General features: G+C 43.2%; 1 protein-coding gene across 1 annotated transcript in view; it reads right to left on the reverse strand.

Annotated features, from left to right (window-relative positions):
- Nucleotides 1-12,970: 12,970 nt before the first annotated feature.
- The window catches only part of IL20RB (interleukin 20 receptor subunit beta), a 53,997-nt gene continuing 49,862 nt past the window's right edge, over nt 12,971-17,105 (reverse strand). Inside the window, exons 6-7 of the mRNA XM_056563100.1 lie at nt 15,035-15,180; nt 12,971-14,261 (exon numbers count right to left, since the gene is read on the reverse strand). Coding sequence (XP_056419075.1) covers nt 14,157-14,261; nt 15,035-15,180 — 251 coding nt within the window. The 3' untranslated portion in view covers nt 12,971-14,156. The remainder of the gene's footprint in view (nt 14,262-15,034; nt 15,181-17,105) is intronic.

Raw genomic sequence — 17,105 nt, forward strand, 5'->3', positions numbered from 1 at the left:
TCTACTGTCCAATCTATTTATATAGTTCGGACATTTACGCACGCGGTAATACCACATATGTTTATTTTTATTTACAAAGGTTTTTTTTTTTTTTTTTTTATGGGAAAAAGGGGGTGATTCAAACTTTTATTAGGGAAGGGGTTAAATCACATCTATTAACACTTTATTTTCAATAGGGGACTATAACATTGCGCACACTGATTTCCTACACTGATCACTGCCATGCAATAGCATGGCATTGATCAGTGTTATCGCCGATCGACTGCTCCTGCCTGGATCTCAGGCACAGAGCAGTCATTCGGCGATTGGACAGTGAGGAAGCAGGTAGGGATCCTCCTCCTGTCCTGCAAGCTGTTCACCGCAGCGGTCCCGAACAGCACCACTGAACTAACCGGCAATGTTTACTTTAGTTTTAGACGCAATGATCAAGTTTGATCACCACGTCTAAAGGGTTAATGCCAGACATCACATTGATCCGAGATGTCCGGCATTAGCCGTGTTCGGCATTAACCATGTGGGATGCGTGCCCATCTGCTGAGCACGCGTCATACCTCGGGAGCCGCAGATGGACGTCCATTTGCAGGAAGGGATTAATGTTGTGGTGTCATTTATTGGATGAAGAATGTTCAGGTGAGGAAAGTCCTCACATTCCAAACAAAATTGCTCAGTCACCAATGTCATTAGGTCAAATAATTAAATCGCCATTTCTAGTATAAATGGAGATTTAATTATTTAATATATTTTTACATTTTATTTACTTTATATTTTTTATATTATATATTATTAATTATATATTAATCTATATTTTAATATTTCAATATAATTTTTTTGAATATATATATATATATATATATATATATACACGCTCAGCAATGTACAATAAAAAAAAAAGTTTCAAATAGTAATATTAATAATATTTGTGGATATTTTGCTTGGTCAGCTTTTTGGAGGAGGTTAAGTTTTGCTTAGGTATTATAAAATTAACTTGGTGGTGTGCAATGTCATTTCTGTATGTTACTTTTTTATTGGCGGCAAATTTCAACTTTTGAAGGGTTATTGCGCCCATATTTGTGCCACAGATAGTTTGTCGCAGTTGATCAATTAGTAACCACTGCAAAAAAATTACTTGGAAAGTCGCTTAGGTGAGAGAAACATTGAAAATGGCTAGAAGCAAAAGTCGCATATGTTTGTCACATAAATAACGTGAGACAAAATATTGCAACAAAAATACGTGAGAAAAACAGGGTAAACACAATGATGAATACCCCCTATATCTTTATTCAAATCAATCTAAAAACATACAGTAGACATGAGCTAATTAATAGAGATCGCATATATGCAAATCAGGACAGCACCAGTGTAAATCAAGTATGCTGCAATTGCATGCGTATACCAATATACAACATTGGTAAGTGTTTATATACAGGGGGCAAAAAAGTTAAAGTTGGCCACCAATTGTGCAAGTTCTCCACTTAAAAAGATGAGAGACTCCTGTCATTTTCATCATAGCTATACCTCAACTATGAGAGACATAATGAGAAAAATCCATCCATAAAATCACATTGTCTGATTTTTAAAGAATTTATTTACAAATTATGGTGGAAAATAAGTATTTGGTCACCTACAAACAAGCAAGATTTCTGGCTCTCACAGACCTGTAACTTCTTCTTTAAGAGTCTCCTCTGTCCTCCACTCGTTACCTGTATTAATGGCACCTGTTTGAACTTGTTATCAGTATAAAAGACACCTGTCCACAACCTCAAACAGTCACACTCCAAACTCCACTATGGCCAAGACCAAAGAGCTGTCGAAGGACACCAGAAACAAAATTGTAGACCTGCACCAGGCTGGGAAGACTGAATCTGCAAAAGGCAAGCAGCTTGGTGTGAAGAAATCAACTGTGGGAGCAATTATTAGAAAATGGAAGACATACAAGACCACTAATAATCTCCCTCAATCTGGGGCTCCACGCAAGATCTCACCCCGTGGTGTCAAAATGATCTCAAGAACGGTGAGCAAAAATCCCATAACTACACTGGGGGACCTAGTGAATGACCTGCAGAGAGCTGGGACCAAAGTAACAAAGGCTACCATCAGTAACACACTACGCCCCCGGGGACTCAAGTCATGCAAAGCTATACGTGTCCCCCTGTTTAAGCCAGTACATGTCCGGGCCCGTCTGAAGTTTGCTCGAGAGCATGTGGATGATCCAGAAGAGGATTGGGAGAATGTCATATGGTCAATTGAAACCAAAGTAGAAGTTTTTGGTAAAAGCTCAACTCATCGTGTTTGGAGGAGAAAGAATGCTGAGTTGCATCCAAAGAACACCGTACCTACTGTGAAGCATGGGGGTGGAAACATCATGCTTTGGGACTGTTTTTCAGCAAAGGGACCAGGATGACTGATCCGTGTAAAGGAAAGATTGAATAACATAGTAACATAGTTCATAAGGTTGAAAAAAGACCAGAGTCCATCAAGTTCAACCTATAACCCTAATGAGTCCCTACTGAGTTGATCCAGAGGAAGACAAAAAACCCTCATACTAGAGGTAAAAATTCCTTCCCGACTCCAAATATGGCAGTCAGAATAAATCCCTGAATCAACGGTCTGTCCCTATAAATCTAATATACATATATATTATTCTCCAAAAATGCATCCAGCCCCTTTTTGAACTCTTTTACAGAGTTCACCATGACCACCTCCTTAGGCAGAGAATTCCACAGTCTCACTGCTCTTACAGTAAAGAAACCCCGTCTGTGCTGGTGTAGAAACCTTCTTTCCTCTAAACGTAGAGATATAGATACAGTCCTGGGTATAAATAGATCATGGGAGAGATCTCTGTACGGTCCCCTGATACATTTATACATAGTTATTAGGTCGCCTCTAAGCCTTCTTTTTTCTAAACTAAATAACCTTAATACTGATAATCTTTCTGGGTACTATAGTCCTCCTATTCCCCGCATCACTCTGGTTGCCCGTCTTTGAACCCTCTCTAGCTCCACTATATCTTTCTTGTACACTGGTGCCCAGTACTGTACACAGTATTCTATGTGTGGTCTGACTAGTGATTTGTACAGCGGTAGAATTATTTCCTTGTCGTTGGCATCTATGACCCTATTGATGCACCCCATGATTTTATTTGCCTTGGCAGTAGCTGCCCGACACTGGTCACTACAGCTAAATTTACTGTTAACTAAGACTCCTAAGCCCTTTTCCACGTCAGTGGTCCCAAATGTTCTCCCATTTAATACATAATCTTAGCCCGGATTTTTCCTCCCCATGTGCATAACCTTACATTTATCAGTGTTGAACCTCATCTGCCACTTCCCAGCCCAAACCTCCAACCAATCCAGATCCATTTGTAACAGTTCACTGTCCTCTACTGTGTTTACCGCGTTACAGAGTTTAGTATCATCTGCGAAGATTGGGGCCCTCTTGAGATTTTGAGTGAAAACCTCCTTTCATCAGCATGGGCATTGAAGATAAACGTGGCTGGGTCTTTCAGCATGACAATGGTTCCAAACACTCCACCCGGGCAACGAAGGAGTGGCTTTATAAGAGGCATTTAAAGGTCCTGGAGTGGCCTAGCCAGTCTCCAGATCTCAACCCCATAGAAAACCTTTGGAGGGAGTTGAAAGTCCGTGTTGCCCAGCAACAGCCCCAAAACATCACTGCTCTAAAGGAGATCTGCATGGAGGAATGGGCCAAAATACCAGCAACAGTGTGTGAAAACCTTGTGAAGGCTTACAGAAAACTTTTGACCTCTGTCATTGCCAACAAAGGGTATATAACAAAGTATTGAGATGAACTTTTGTTATTGATCAAATTCTTATTTTCCACCATAATTTGCAAATAAATTCTTTAAAAATCAGACAATGTGATTTTATGGATTTGTTTTCTCATTATGTCTCTCATAGTTGAGGTATACCTATGATGACAATTACAGGCCTCTCATCTTTTTAAGTGGGAGAACTTGCACAATTGGTGGCTGACTAAATACTTTTTTGCCCTACTGTATTGCTCCTGCACAAATGATCTGGGATATATAACCCAAATCTGGGGTATCCAAAGGAGAATACAGGTATAATGTAAACCTTAATAGGTCATGACACTACACATTTGTAAGCCAAGTTTACCTGAACTAAAGGTACCACACTTGTAGCAATTGCAACTCACCCATGTTGCTATGAATGTACTGTGCTGTACACATTTTCATTGCCTTTCTCAGGGGGCTCTTGAGACCCTTGCCTGATACGTAAAGGGTTATGATGGTGATTTTTTATTAAACCTGCGACTGACCCCCATCTATCAGGTATGTTGGTGCTCTGTGTTGTGTTCCATTGTGGAAGCAGGCGGGCCAAAGGTTACAAATGTTGTTGATCTCTGCAGCTTTCTGTTGTGTGTGATCACTTTCTATTAAGTGCTGGGGGTCTATCAGTGGGATAAAACTGCTATGGAATTTGTAGGATAAAAATTCCTAACAAAAAAAATAGCCTAGCCACCCTAACCCTAGGTTCTGATATTAATCTCGCCTGCCGTAAATGTTGTCCAGCTATGTGAGTAGGTTACCATAAAGAAGGGAGTCAGCATGGCCTCAGGCTATATGTTCAGTTCATAAGTCTTTTCAAAAAGCTGTGATTTACATTGAAAGGGCCAGCTGACACTGTGACAGGAACACAAAAGTGACTCCAAGAAGGCACAATGGCTTCTCACCACCGCTTATGATCAGCTGTGAAATCAATGACACAGGTCAACGAGACAACATGTAGAAAATGTCACCATCAGAGTTGATCTCTGCCCACAGCCCCCGGAGATCAGGAACTAAAGAATAAAAAAGGTGCAATGTGTGAGAAGACCCTTCAGATGTTCAGTAACATCACTAGCACTAAGCGCTAACATTTACCATTAGAGCCGCCATTCCTGATATGAATTGTAAGACCTCTCATCCAGGACGGGTGCAAGGATTTTTGCCACTCTAGTCAAAAGCTAATTCTGCTGCCCATCGTGCCCTTTTACACGCCCCACTGCAGGGGTGACACATTAACGAACTAACCTCCTCATGGAATCACATTACCACTGGGGTGAGCGGTTGCTATCAGGACCTGCAGACAGTCTGCAATAACTTTCTTGCAGTGGACAGAGCTGCGCCCCCATCAAGAAGGTGCTCCAGGCTGCTGCCTATTTTGCCTATAGGTGGAGTCAGCCCTGCTCTCATCTGAGTGCTAGTAGAACAGTAGGAGTATAGTTATGTCTGCGGGTATTGTGTTGGTTTTTGTCACAATTTGTTTGCAATAATTGTGTGAACAAATGCCATATAACCTGCATGTATGAAATAACCCTTCCACAATATCACAGTTTTTTTTAGACTGTGACCATATAGGCTGTAATGTCTTTATATGTCCTCAGTACAGTATATTGGCTCATAACAGACAATACAGGTAAAATAAGGCCATGAATCGAATACACCTAGAGGGCTCCCTTAGTAACTTTATATACAGATTTTTACAAAATTCTTACAGATATTTACAGGACTAAGGACCCTAATATACATACTAAATATCCCGATATTGCCCTATATCAGTGTTTCCAAACCAGGGTGCCTCCAGCTGTTGTAAAACTACAACTCCCAGCATGCCTGGACAGCAGAAGGCTGTCCGGGCATGCTGGGAGTTGTAGTTTTGCAACAGCTGGAGGCACCCTGGTTGGAAAACACTGCTCTATATAATAGAAGAAGCTCATTCATCAACTGATTGCATTATTTTGACCTTATATGGTCTGCTTTGAGATGGTGGGTGATTTTGGAAAGAACTCTCAGCATAAGCTTACCATTTTTCAAGTCACACTGTGAGCTGTAGTTTCCCAATACCAAATATGAGTGTTACACAGCCGAGGCTACATTGACCTCATATTTGATTTCTCTATTGATCTAAGCTCTAGTATCCTATTTCTTAACAATGCTTGATTCTGTTATGCATTCTGATTCTGTATGTATTAATTGATTTTTAGTTCTGGAACTGTATAAATTTACTGAGCTTAGTTCTGTTACTATATGAATTCATTGAGCTTAGTTCTGATACTATATGAATTTCCTGAGCTTAGTTCTGTTACTATATGAATTCATTGAGCTTAGTTCTGATACTATATGAATTTACTGAGCTTAGTTCTGGTACCATATTTATGTAATGTGATTTGTTCCTGTGCCATATTCTATTTACTGAACTCCGTTCTGGCTCTGTATTAATACACTAAGCTTAATTCTGGCAACATATTTATGTTCTGACCTTGCTTTTGGTGCACATGGTGCACATGTATTTGCTGTGCATAGATCTGGAACAGTATTTATTAAGTAAACCTATGATGCTGAATTTCAATGTAATGAGCAAATATATTGCAGATTTTCTATGGCAGCAAGTGATTAGGATTTTTATAAATCCTATACCTTCTTATTTAACAGATTTCCACAACGTGTGAAGTAATTCTTTTTTTAATTATCTGTCATGTGCAAAAGCTCACCCTGTGGCATGGGTAGGGTGTAATTTCACTGTTTTTATCAGGCAGCAGAGAGTCTAGATGTAGTCCTTATCTTCATAAAGAGCTTCTGCAGGATCTGGGGTTTGTATTGCAAGAAGCACTTTTTTAGTTGCTGTCAACACTCATTTAAGTAAAGGGTTTAAAGGGGTACTTTTGCCTGCCCCTAGACATGTTATACCCTATCCAAAGGATAGGGATAACATGTCTGATCTCCTAGCTGGCGCCGCAGCATTATGGTCAAGGAAGCCTGGGGCTTCTGTGATCGTGATGTCACGCCACGTCCCCTTCATTCATGTCTATGGGAAGGGGTGTGACAGCTATTTCACAACTGTTATGCCTCATTCCATAGACATGAATGGAGAGGGCATGGCGGCTGGAGCAGAGTTCACTCCGTGCACCGGATGACTGGGTGCCACGGCAGAGATCGCAGGGGTCCAGATAGGGCATAATGATATGTCTAGCGACGTAATACCCCTTTAATGTCAATTTCTGTTGGCACAACAACTATCCTTCTCCTAGACCAGTGTTTCCCAACCAGTGAGATGAATTTTAAAGTGACTTACAGCCATGTCACATTCAAAATCACTTAAAGGGGTACTCCGGTGCCAAACAATTTTTTTTTTAAATCAACTGGTGCTAGCAAGTTAATTACATTTGTAAATGACTTCTATTTAAAAATCTTAATCCATCCAGTACTTATCTGCTGCTGTATGCTCCACAAAAAGTTATTTTCTTTTTGAATTTCTGTCCAGAGCAGATTAGGGTATCTGCTATGGGGATTTGTTCCTGCTCTGGACAGTTCCTGACATGGACAGAGGTGTCAGCAGAGAGGACTGTGGTCATACAGAAAAGAAATTCAAAAAGAAAAGAACTTCCTCTGGAGCATACAGCAGCTGATAAGTACTGGAAGGGTTAAGATTTTTAAATAGAAGTAATATACAAATCTGTTTAACTTTCTGGCACCAGTTGATTTAAAAAAAAAATGTTTTACCACCGGAGTACCCCTTTAAGTGATTTTGAATGTGACATGGCTGTAAGTCACTTTAAAATTCATCTCACTGGTGTGCTGCAAAGCTCATTGGGAGGAGTTAGACACTAAAGTCATGCTGTGTGCACCCTCTAGTGTCCGAAGCCGGGCTACACTCTATCTGACTCCACCTCCTGTCATATGTGTACGACATCTGGATGGTGCGCCGGGTGCAGTGGTACAATAACTAGTCAGCGACAGTGCTGCCCCTGTGCACCGCTCAGCTAGACACATACATAGACATATGTAACGCATCTGCATGATCTAGTGAGTAAAATATATAAGCATTATATTTTTTGGGATACGACAGGTACGCTTCACAAAGTGACAGTGACACATGTGACAGATTTGCTGCAGTTTGTATGTACCTCTATGTTTTGTTTTGTTTTCACCAGGGTACAGTAGTGTACCATCTAGATGGCAGCCTTAGCCCCCTCTCACTTGGGGAGACTCAAAGGTCAGAAACTGCAGTAAGAGATGAGGGTGAGCAGGAGCTTTGACCAGTCTACTGCTGAAGCCTCATGGGCTGGACAAGTCAGAGCATGATAAGTACAGTATGTATACAGCGCACACTGGTAGTAGTGAAAACAAAACCTTCAGAGCACAATATGTGAATTATCTTTATTCCAACAATATTCAAACTGGTTTGCAGGGATGTCCTAGAATTTCAATCAAGACTACAGTCCTGTGCTGCCCTCTAGTGCCATTTTTAAGATTTACAAATATTACAAGACTTCACAAAATAGTGATTCCCTTTCCTATACATAATAAATTGCATGTATAGACTTTAAGACAATAGTCTCCAAACTGTGGACCTCCAGATGTTTCAAAAGTACAACTCTCAGCATGCCCGGACAGCCAACGGCTGTCCGGGCATGCTGGGAGTTCTAATTTTGCAACATCCGGAGGGCCACTGTTTGAACACCACTGATTTAAGATAACAGTATGTGACAGGTGAAGAGGGATTTTAAAAGACCAAAACTACCTATTCCCAGGGCCAGACTGTTACTTAAAAAGCAGCCCTGGCACCTAAACCCCACCAGCCCCCATACTGTATCACCTCCACACATTCATGCAGAAAGCTTAAAATTTTATCCCACCCTTCACATCCACCTAAACTAAATCACACTATCTACCCAAGAAGGAAAACAATTGAATCATATAAACATATACATCACATGTTCAGGGGCAAATGTACCCTCACTTTTTAGTTAAAAACAGACAGGGACATTTTTGCGATGAGGCGAGTTGAAGGACTTGCCTCAGGCAGCGCAAGATAGGAGGCAGACATAAAAATAAAAAAAAAAACAGCCTATGACTTTTTCGGCTTGGTGCTTCTCAAAAACTTTAAGGGTTGGGTCACATGTAATGGATCCACAGCGTATTTCATGCTGCGAATGCACCAATGAATGACCCTAGAGTGTGCCTCCTGCTGTGCCTGCTCCTAGAAGCAAGACGCCGCTACATGCTGACACACAGGGACCTGTGAGTCGCCGTGCGCATGGGCAGACATTGACTGCTCATAGTAGTGCTTGGCGGTATGGCCTAAAATGAATATCACGGTATATTTTTTTTATTATCGCGGTATCACGGTATTACCGCCTGTCCCCCCCCCCCCACCACCACCCCACCCCGCTAGCAGGGTCCCTGTGCCCACTAGCGGTGTCACAAGAATGCCAAGCGCGGCTCTGTTCCCTGTCCCTGTCTGCTCTCAGGGTACGGGAACAGATTTAAAAGCCTCGCGTGCAGCTAACGTAGTACTGCACATGCACAGTACTATGCAAATAGTGTAGGGCTAACGCTAGGCTCCTAGCGCTGCCTAAGTTAGCCCTACGCTATTTGCGTAGTGCTGCGTGCGAGACTTTTAAATCTGTTCCCGTACCCTTAGAGCTGACAGGGACGGGGAACAGAACCGTGCTCGGCATTCTTGTGACACCGCTAGTGGGCACAGGGACCCCGTTAGCGGTCATGGTAGCGCTCGCGGGAGGCATTCTTGTGACACCGCTAGTGGGCACATGGATCCCGCTAGCAGTGGGGATTGATCATGCTCGCGGGGACACTGGCTGACAGGCGCAGCGGGGGGACACAGTAAATGGATTAGCTTCTGTGGCCCGATTCCGCTCTCGGAATCAGGCCAGAGAAGCACACCGGGACAAGTGAGGGCGCCGCGCTGGGCTCTACAATTCATCCAGAGGGTGGGGGAGGGGCCCGACCGGTATAGCGGTATGGGCAAAAATCCATACTGTGGGAGAAAAAAAAACAGTATCCGGTTCATACCGGTATACCGCCCAGCACTAGCTCATAGTGGCGGATTGCTGCTACGAGCAGGCACAGCAGGAGGCACACTCTAGGGCTGGTCATCGGTGGATCCGCAGCATAAGATACGTTACGTGTGGCCCTACCCTATCAGTGAAGTCTATTCCTGTGTGAAAGATACTAACAGGTTAAAAAAGGTCAGATGTTAATATACAGAGCAAAATTATTGATGTAAATCAGCTGGTTTCACAGATATAAGATGTTATGCTGTGTCTGTATCGTATGAATTTTACTGTAGTATATCTTTGGAAGTAATGTGTGACATGACTTCATATTGTTCCAGCATGTATAGAATGATTATTAAGTGCAGATTACTAAACCACCAGTAAAAAAGACTTTCATCATGTAAATAACACGCATAGACTGAGCCAAAGGAGGCTTAGCAAGAAGGAGTCTGGAGAAATTCGAATTACAAAAAAGTAAGTATATCATTATACACCAATAGACTACTTTACTTTCAATAGTTTTTATTGAATATTTTAACAGAAAAAGTATACAAAACATGTTGCGCACAACAAAGCACCATAAAGAATATACAGAAGAAAAATATAAACAGAAATAAAGAAAAGGAGAAGGATTACCATGTATCACAATGGAAAATACAAGACCTACACTGCTATTAATGAATCATTGCCCTCTTAGCCTGAAAGGAACAATTAATGCAGAAATGTATAAACAGACATGTCGTTAAGAGGCCAGCCATAGCCAGCTGGATTTCCAACTAAGTAATACAATCTATGGGGGTCAATATACTACTTTAAACCTTCCATCTTTATTGGACTCTAATCTTAAGTCTACAGTTTACATTTATTATCTGTTATTCCCATACAAAGTATAAGGAATTCAATGAAGTTACCCCCACGTATGGGCAGGGAAAAGGAGAAGTCCTGCACTGGCCCACAGCCCCTGTCCCTTCCTATTGCATATCTATCCTAAATGATGGATCCACAACCACTAAGATAGTCCCTGCCTATCTACATGCTAGGACGTCAAGTCAAAACAACAAACTACAATATACTCAGTCACAGGTCAAGGAATTGTCAGGAATATAAAAGGTAAATGCACACTGAACAATACAGAGGGAGACAAACCAACTGATAAATGAGTCAACAAGCCGAAATAAGAACAAAGTGAACCTGAGAGATGCCGAATCAGAAATCAAGGGGTTAATCCAGGAAACACAGTCAAAGTCAGAATACCAGATAGCAGAAAATAATAAAGAAAGCGAGCTATAGAAATTACTTCTTTCACTGGCAAGGTGTATTAACCAGTAAAGGCTTAAATAGCCAGCTGAACAGGTGTGGTCACACAAGATATCTGAAAGGTGGGTGAGACACAGCCTGTAGTTGGCACTGGTAATGCCCAAGCAGGGCCGTTTGAAGGAATTTGGAGGCCCCAAGCAAAATATAAATGGAGGCCCCCCCCCACGCAAAGCCTACAGGAACCACAGCATATCCATACAGTTAAAGTTTACCCACAATTTATATAAATAAAAAAGGAGGCTAACATTGCAATTTTCATGCACATTAGATGCAACAGCAGTATTTGCACTGTGCAAATACTGCTGTTGCATTTAATGTGAATGAAATTTGAGCATTTTCAATAAATGAACATTTGCGAAAAACACCACTGTACCATACAAATTGTATGGTACAGTGGTGTTTTTTGCAAATGTTTAATGTATATTCGATACAATGTAGTACCCCCAGATTAACCCCCTCCCCACAGTAGGCAGGTAGTACCCCTAGATTAACCCCCTCCCCCCAGCAGGCAGGTAGTACCCCCAGATTAACCCCCATAGGCATGTAGCACCCCCACATTAACCCCCTCCCCCCAGTAGGCAGGTAGTACCCCCCGCACCCCAGGTGGGGGTTCATCTGGGGGTGCTACCTTCCTACTGGAGGGAAGAGGGGGTCAATCTGGGGGTACTACCTTCCTACAGGGTGGGGGAGTTGGGGTTAATCTAGAGGTACTACCTTCCTACTGGTGGGGAGGGGGTTAATCTGGGGTTACTACCTATCTACTGGGGGCCCCAGATTACCCCCCCCAGTAGGCAGGTAGTACCCCAGATTAACCCCCTCCCCCCAGTAGGCAGGTAGTTCCCCCAGATTAACCCCCCCCCCAGTAGGCAGGTAGTACCCCCAGATTACCCCCCCCCCCCAGTAGGCAAGTAGTACCCCCTGTACCCCAGGAGGGGGTTAATCTGGGAGTGCTACCTTCCTACTGGGGAGGAGGGTGTTAATCTGGGGGTACTACCTTCTTACAGGGCGGGGGTGGGAGTTAATCTTGGGGTACTACCTTCCTACTGGTGGGGAGGGGGTTAATCTGGGGGTACTACCTACCTACTGGTGGGCCCCAGATTACCCCCCCCCCCCAGTAGGCAGGTAGTACCCCAGATTAACCCCCTCCCCCCAGTAGGCTGGTAGTACCCCCAGATTAACCCCCCCCCCCCAGTAGGCAGGTAGTGCCCCCTGTACCCCAGGAAGGGGTTCATCTGGGGGTATTACCTTCCTACTGGAGGGGAGGGGTTAATCTGGGGGTACTACCTGACTACTGGGGGGCCCAGATTAACTCCCGCCCCCCCAGTAGGCAGGTAGTACCCCCAGATTAACCCCCTCCTCCCCAGTAGGAAGGTAGTACCCCAGATTAACCCCCTTCCCCCCAATAGGCAGGTAGTACCCCCAGATTAACTCCCTCCTCCCCCAGTAGGAAGGTAGTACCCCAGACTACCCCCCCCCCCCAGTAGGCAGGTAGTACCCCCTGTACCCCAGGAGGGGGTTCATCTGGGGGTGCTACCTTCCTACTGGAGGGGAGGGGGTTAATCTGGGGGTACTACCTGACTACTGGGGGGGCCCAGATTAACCCCCCTCCCCTCCAGTAGGCAGGTAGTACCCCCAGATTAACCCCCTCCTCCCCCAGTAGGAAGGTAATACCCCAGATTAACCCCCTTCCCCCCAATAGGCAGGTAGTACCCCCAGATTTACCCTCTCCTCCCCCAGTAGGAAGGTAGTACCCCAGATTAACCCCCTTCCCCCCAATAGGCAGGTAGTACCCCAGACTAAACCCCTCCCCTCCCCCCAGACCCAGTAGGCAAGTAGTTAGGGGTACTCACGCCAGTCAGAGTCACTGAAATGTAACTAACGCCACACGATGCGCACAGTCACGTGACACGTCACGTCACGCTCTAGGGCCAGCTTTAGGACGCCCTGGGACTCAGCGTGACGTCAGGTGACGCACGAACGTACGAAGTCCGGACCGGAGGTGAACCAGGGCGGGGCACAAAAAGGAGCCGGAGGCAGTGACTTCAGTCTCTGCCTCCCGCTCCAGACAAGCTCTAGCACTGCTGGCCCGGCAGGCCGACAGGGTGAGCTGCCTGCTGAATGGCATAGGGAAGGAGGACAGGCAAACACAGGCTCTGCAACGGGGCCCCGGGCCAGCTCGGGGCCCCAAGCAATTGCTTGGTTTGCCTGTCCTCTTCCGACAGGCCTGTGCCCAAGACATCATGTGACATGACGGAGCTAGCTACAGTGTCACTTATATCCTTGTATACAATCCCCCTTATTATTATGATTATCTTTATGATAAATATCAGGTAGTTATAACAGGAAATATGGATTAAAAAGAAGTATGTTGTTGAGTATGAGTTTTTTTTCGCATTCAATATATTTCTTATTCTACTTTCACACTGACGTTGTGACCCACCTGTAATGGGTCTGGTAGGCTCTTTTTTTGTGGCATTTTTGCACCCCCATAGTGATGCCACTGCAAAATGGTTAGGGGGGAGATTTATCAAAACCTGTGCAGAGGAAAAGATGCCCAGTTACCCATAGCAACCAATCAGATCAGTTCTTTCACTTTTAAAAAGACCTCTGCAAAATGACAACTGGGCAAGTTTTCCTCTGCACAGGTTTTGATAAATCTCCTCCAAGGTGAATTAAGGTTACCAACATCAGCAAACCGCTACATAGATCAATGTCATTGTATTTAATTATTTAGAATAACCTTGTGACATTATTTTATACATTATACCAATAGTTTTCTCCACATTTGCTCTCAACATGTTCTTCTTATGTGGAGCCTTCTCTGTTGAGTTGCTTCTTTTTGCATTATGGATGAATGGTATAGAAAGTATAAAAACATAAGCACCAAAGTTGTGGGAGACTTCCCTCCACTTAGTATCTGAAGTTCTGAACACCATGATGTGAATAATGTACATATAAGACAGTTTGTATTTCACAGTATGTCAAGGCCTTTGTGATTTGGCAGGATGAGAACTATTTTCTCAGGAGAACAAATGTTCATCAGGGTCAACACTGTAGAGTTCTTCAGTACTTTCCTTGTTTGTGTCATGGCTTTTACGCATTCTTACATTAATACAGGGCTCTGTCTGTAGAGGAACAAAAATAATGTTGAGTAAATTTATATAATCTACAAATTATTTTATTAATGATTTACTTAAAGGGGTATTCCGGCTTTATACATCTTATCCCCTATCCAAAGGATAGGGGACAATATGTATGATTGCAGGGGTCCTGCACTGGGGACCCCCACATTCTCTGTGCAGCTCCTGGCATTCTGTGTTGGGAGCTACCTCCGAGACAGGGACGTGACGTCACGCGCCACGCCCCCTCCATTCATGACTATGGGTGGGGGCATGACGGCCGTCACGCCCCCTCCCATAGACATGAATGGAGGGGGCATGGCATGACGTCACTAGGGGTCAAGAAAGACTGGGGAGAGGTTAAGGAAGACTGGGGAGGGCCCTGCAGACAAGTGGGGGTGAGGCGGGGCCCTATGATCATACAGTATTTTAGGAAAAAGAATGGAACTTGGTGCCTTGCAAAGGACCCATTTTTTTACCAAACTGTTGTGGTGTGCGAGAGGTAGGTGGCAGAGCGGTCAGCAACAGGCCCCTTTTTAAGGTTTCATTTGGCCTGGGTCCCTGACAATAGTAATATTGCCCTGATGGAGGGCCTTTATACCCTTAAAACCCTAATTGGTAATGTAGCCCCATTCTTGTATGAGAGTACCCCATATTGAGTCAAACTCCCAAATCGTGGCCAATTTTAAAAATATTATTCAACTATTTAAATGCCAGTCAAGCAATGGATAATTCTTGCTACAGTAACAGGTAGCATTGTGTAAATGACATCTTCTTACCAATACAGCTGGAATTTCCTCATCCGGACAGCAGACATATAGCATCACATTCTTAACTTTCCGGCCTACTAAAACCATCGGCAAAAATGCCAGAACTATGCCAAATACGCAAAGGAGTCCAGTGAATAGGCCAGATGGTTGTAGTTCTACAGACATAAAGAAGAGGATTGCAGTTATGTACTGTATGCACCCTGTTATTTTCTTATATAAAGATAGCACAGGCATATGTTCTGACAAGGATTTTTTACTTTTTTTGTGATCGGGACACTTGCCACTAAAAACCCCAAAAATTTGGCAAATCTGAAAGTAACTCCAATATCTCATATACCATATGTCACACTGTCCAAACCCTAGGAAGATGAGATACAAAAAGTTGCTTGCCAGCGTCTACACCATTTTTACTCCTTTACATTATTATTAACAAATCTAGTGCCCATCTCTAATGCCATTGAAGCCTCCAATTCATGTCTTCCCCAAATCAAAAGCTCTGTTTCCCTCCAAAAGGTATACAGTAAACAGAGGCATAACTTGTAGCTTCAGGGTCCCAATGCAAAACCTGTGACATGGCCCCGTGTTTACTGTGCACAACTAATAGTGGTGTTTTCTTATGGGGCAGAGGTGCCTTTGGGCCCCCTTAGGCATCAGGGCCCTGGTACAACTGTTACCTCCACACTCCCTATAGTTACTCCCCTGGGTGTGAAACATGGAGCTTTCTCCAAAATAGCCATTTGGAAACTGGTATTGAAAGACCTAAAAAGCCCTTCAATCTGCACCATAGCAGTTTACTTGACATAAACAGCAGAAGTTCCTGGTGGAGATAATATGGCCAACCTGTAAATTCTAGAATCCCGCCTCTTCCTTTTATCTCGATAACGGAGCTGTGTTCTCCCTCCCTTGCATCCATTAAACATGTTTCCATATATTTTTGCTGTACACTGTGATTGTTTATTTAACATCTGCTACCTAGCAGTATTATTTTAAGTACCATATGGTGGTATTATTTATGTACTGAAAGAAATCCTTAAATTGAAGGGCAGTCATATTTACATACAGTATTGTAGTATTTGAGCACTTTATGGTACCATTATTTGAACACCCTATAGTAGAATTGTTCAAGCAATTTATGCTGTTTTTATTGCTTTACGCCGGTATTATTTGGGATATGTCTGGGCATATTATATAAATATGGCAGCACTTTATTTGCATTGTTTGTATTATTTTGCTCTGTGGGACTATATTATTTGGATAACAATTAATATATTTTGGTCTTACCAGGCCCTACTATGAACTAGCCCGCTAAAGAGGTGTTGGGCAGCCGCATTGGAGAGAGGGTAGTGGATGCAGAAAGTATGGCACAGTAGGAAGGCGGGGAGATGTGGGGGAAGGGAAGCAAAAAGCTGCGTGTTTGTGCAAACGCTGTATTTCACTTGCAGTAGTGAATGAGGAAGAAAAACAAAGGTCAACCATGAAAAATAAATCGCTAAAAAGCTGTGGCTATTAGCTGGGCAAAAGCATCGAAAAAGGATCCGAGCAGGACACCAGAGGCACCGTAGGACTATTGTAGGTGAGTAGAGGTTTATTTGTTTTTTATATACAACACAATTGGATAACACATTTTATTACAGAAGGAGTACAATTTAAATGGGTACTCCGGTAAAAATCAATTTTTTTCATATCAACTGGCTCCAAAAAAGTTAAACAGATTTGTAAATTGCTTCTATTAAAAAAAATCGTCATCCTTCCAGTACTTATCAGCTGCTGTATACTACAGAGGAAGTTGTGTAGTTCTTTTCTGTCTGACCAAAGTGCTCTCTGCTGACAACTCTGTCCATGTCAGGAATTGCCCGGAGCAGGAGAGGTTTGCTATGGAGATTTGCGCCTGCTCTGGACAGTTCCTGACATGGACAGAGGTATCAGAAGAGAGCACTGTGGTCAGACAGGAAAGAAATTCAAAAAGGAAATAACTTCCTCTGTAGTATACAACAGCTGATAAGGACTGGAAGGCTTAAAATATTTTAATAGAAGTAATTTACAAATCTATTTAACTTTTTGGAGCCAATTGATATGAAAA

Source organism: Hyla sarda, chromosome 3 (genome assembly GCF_029499605.1).
Source record: "Hyla sarda isolate aHylSar1 chromosome 3, aHylSar1.hap1, whole genome shotgun sequence".
Lineage (NCBI taxonomy): Eukaryota > Metazoa > Chordata > Amphibia > Anura > Hylidae > Hyla > Hyla sarda.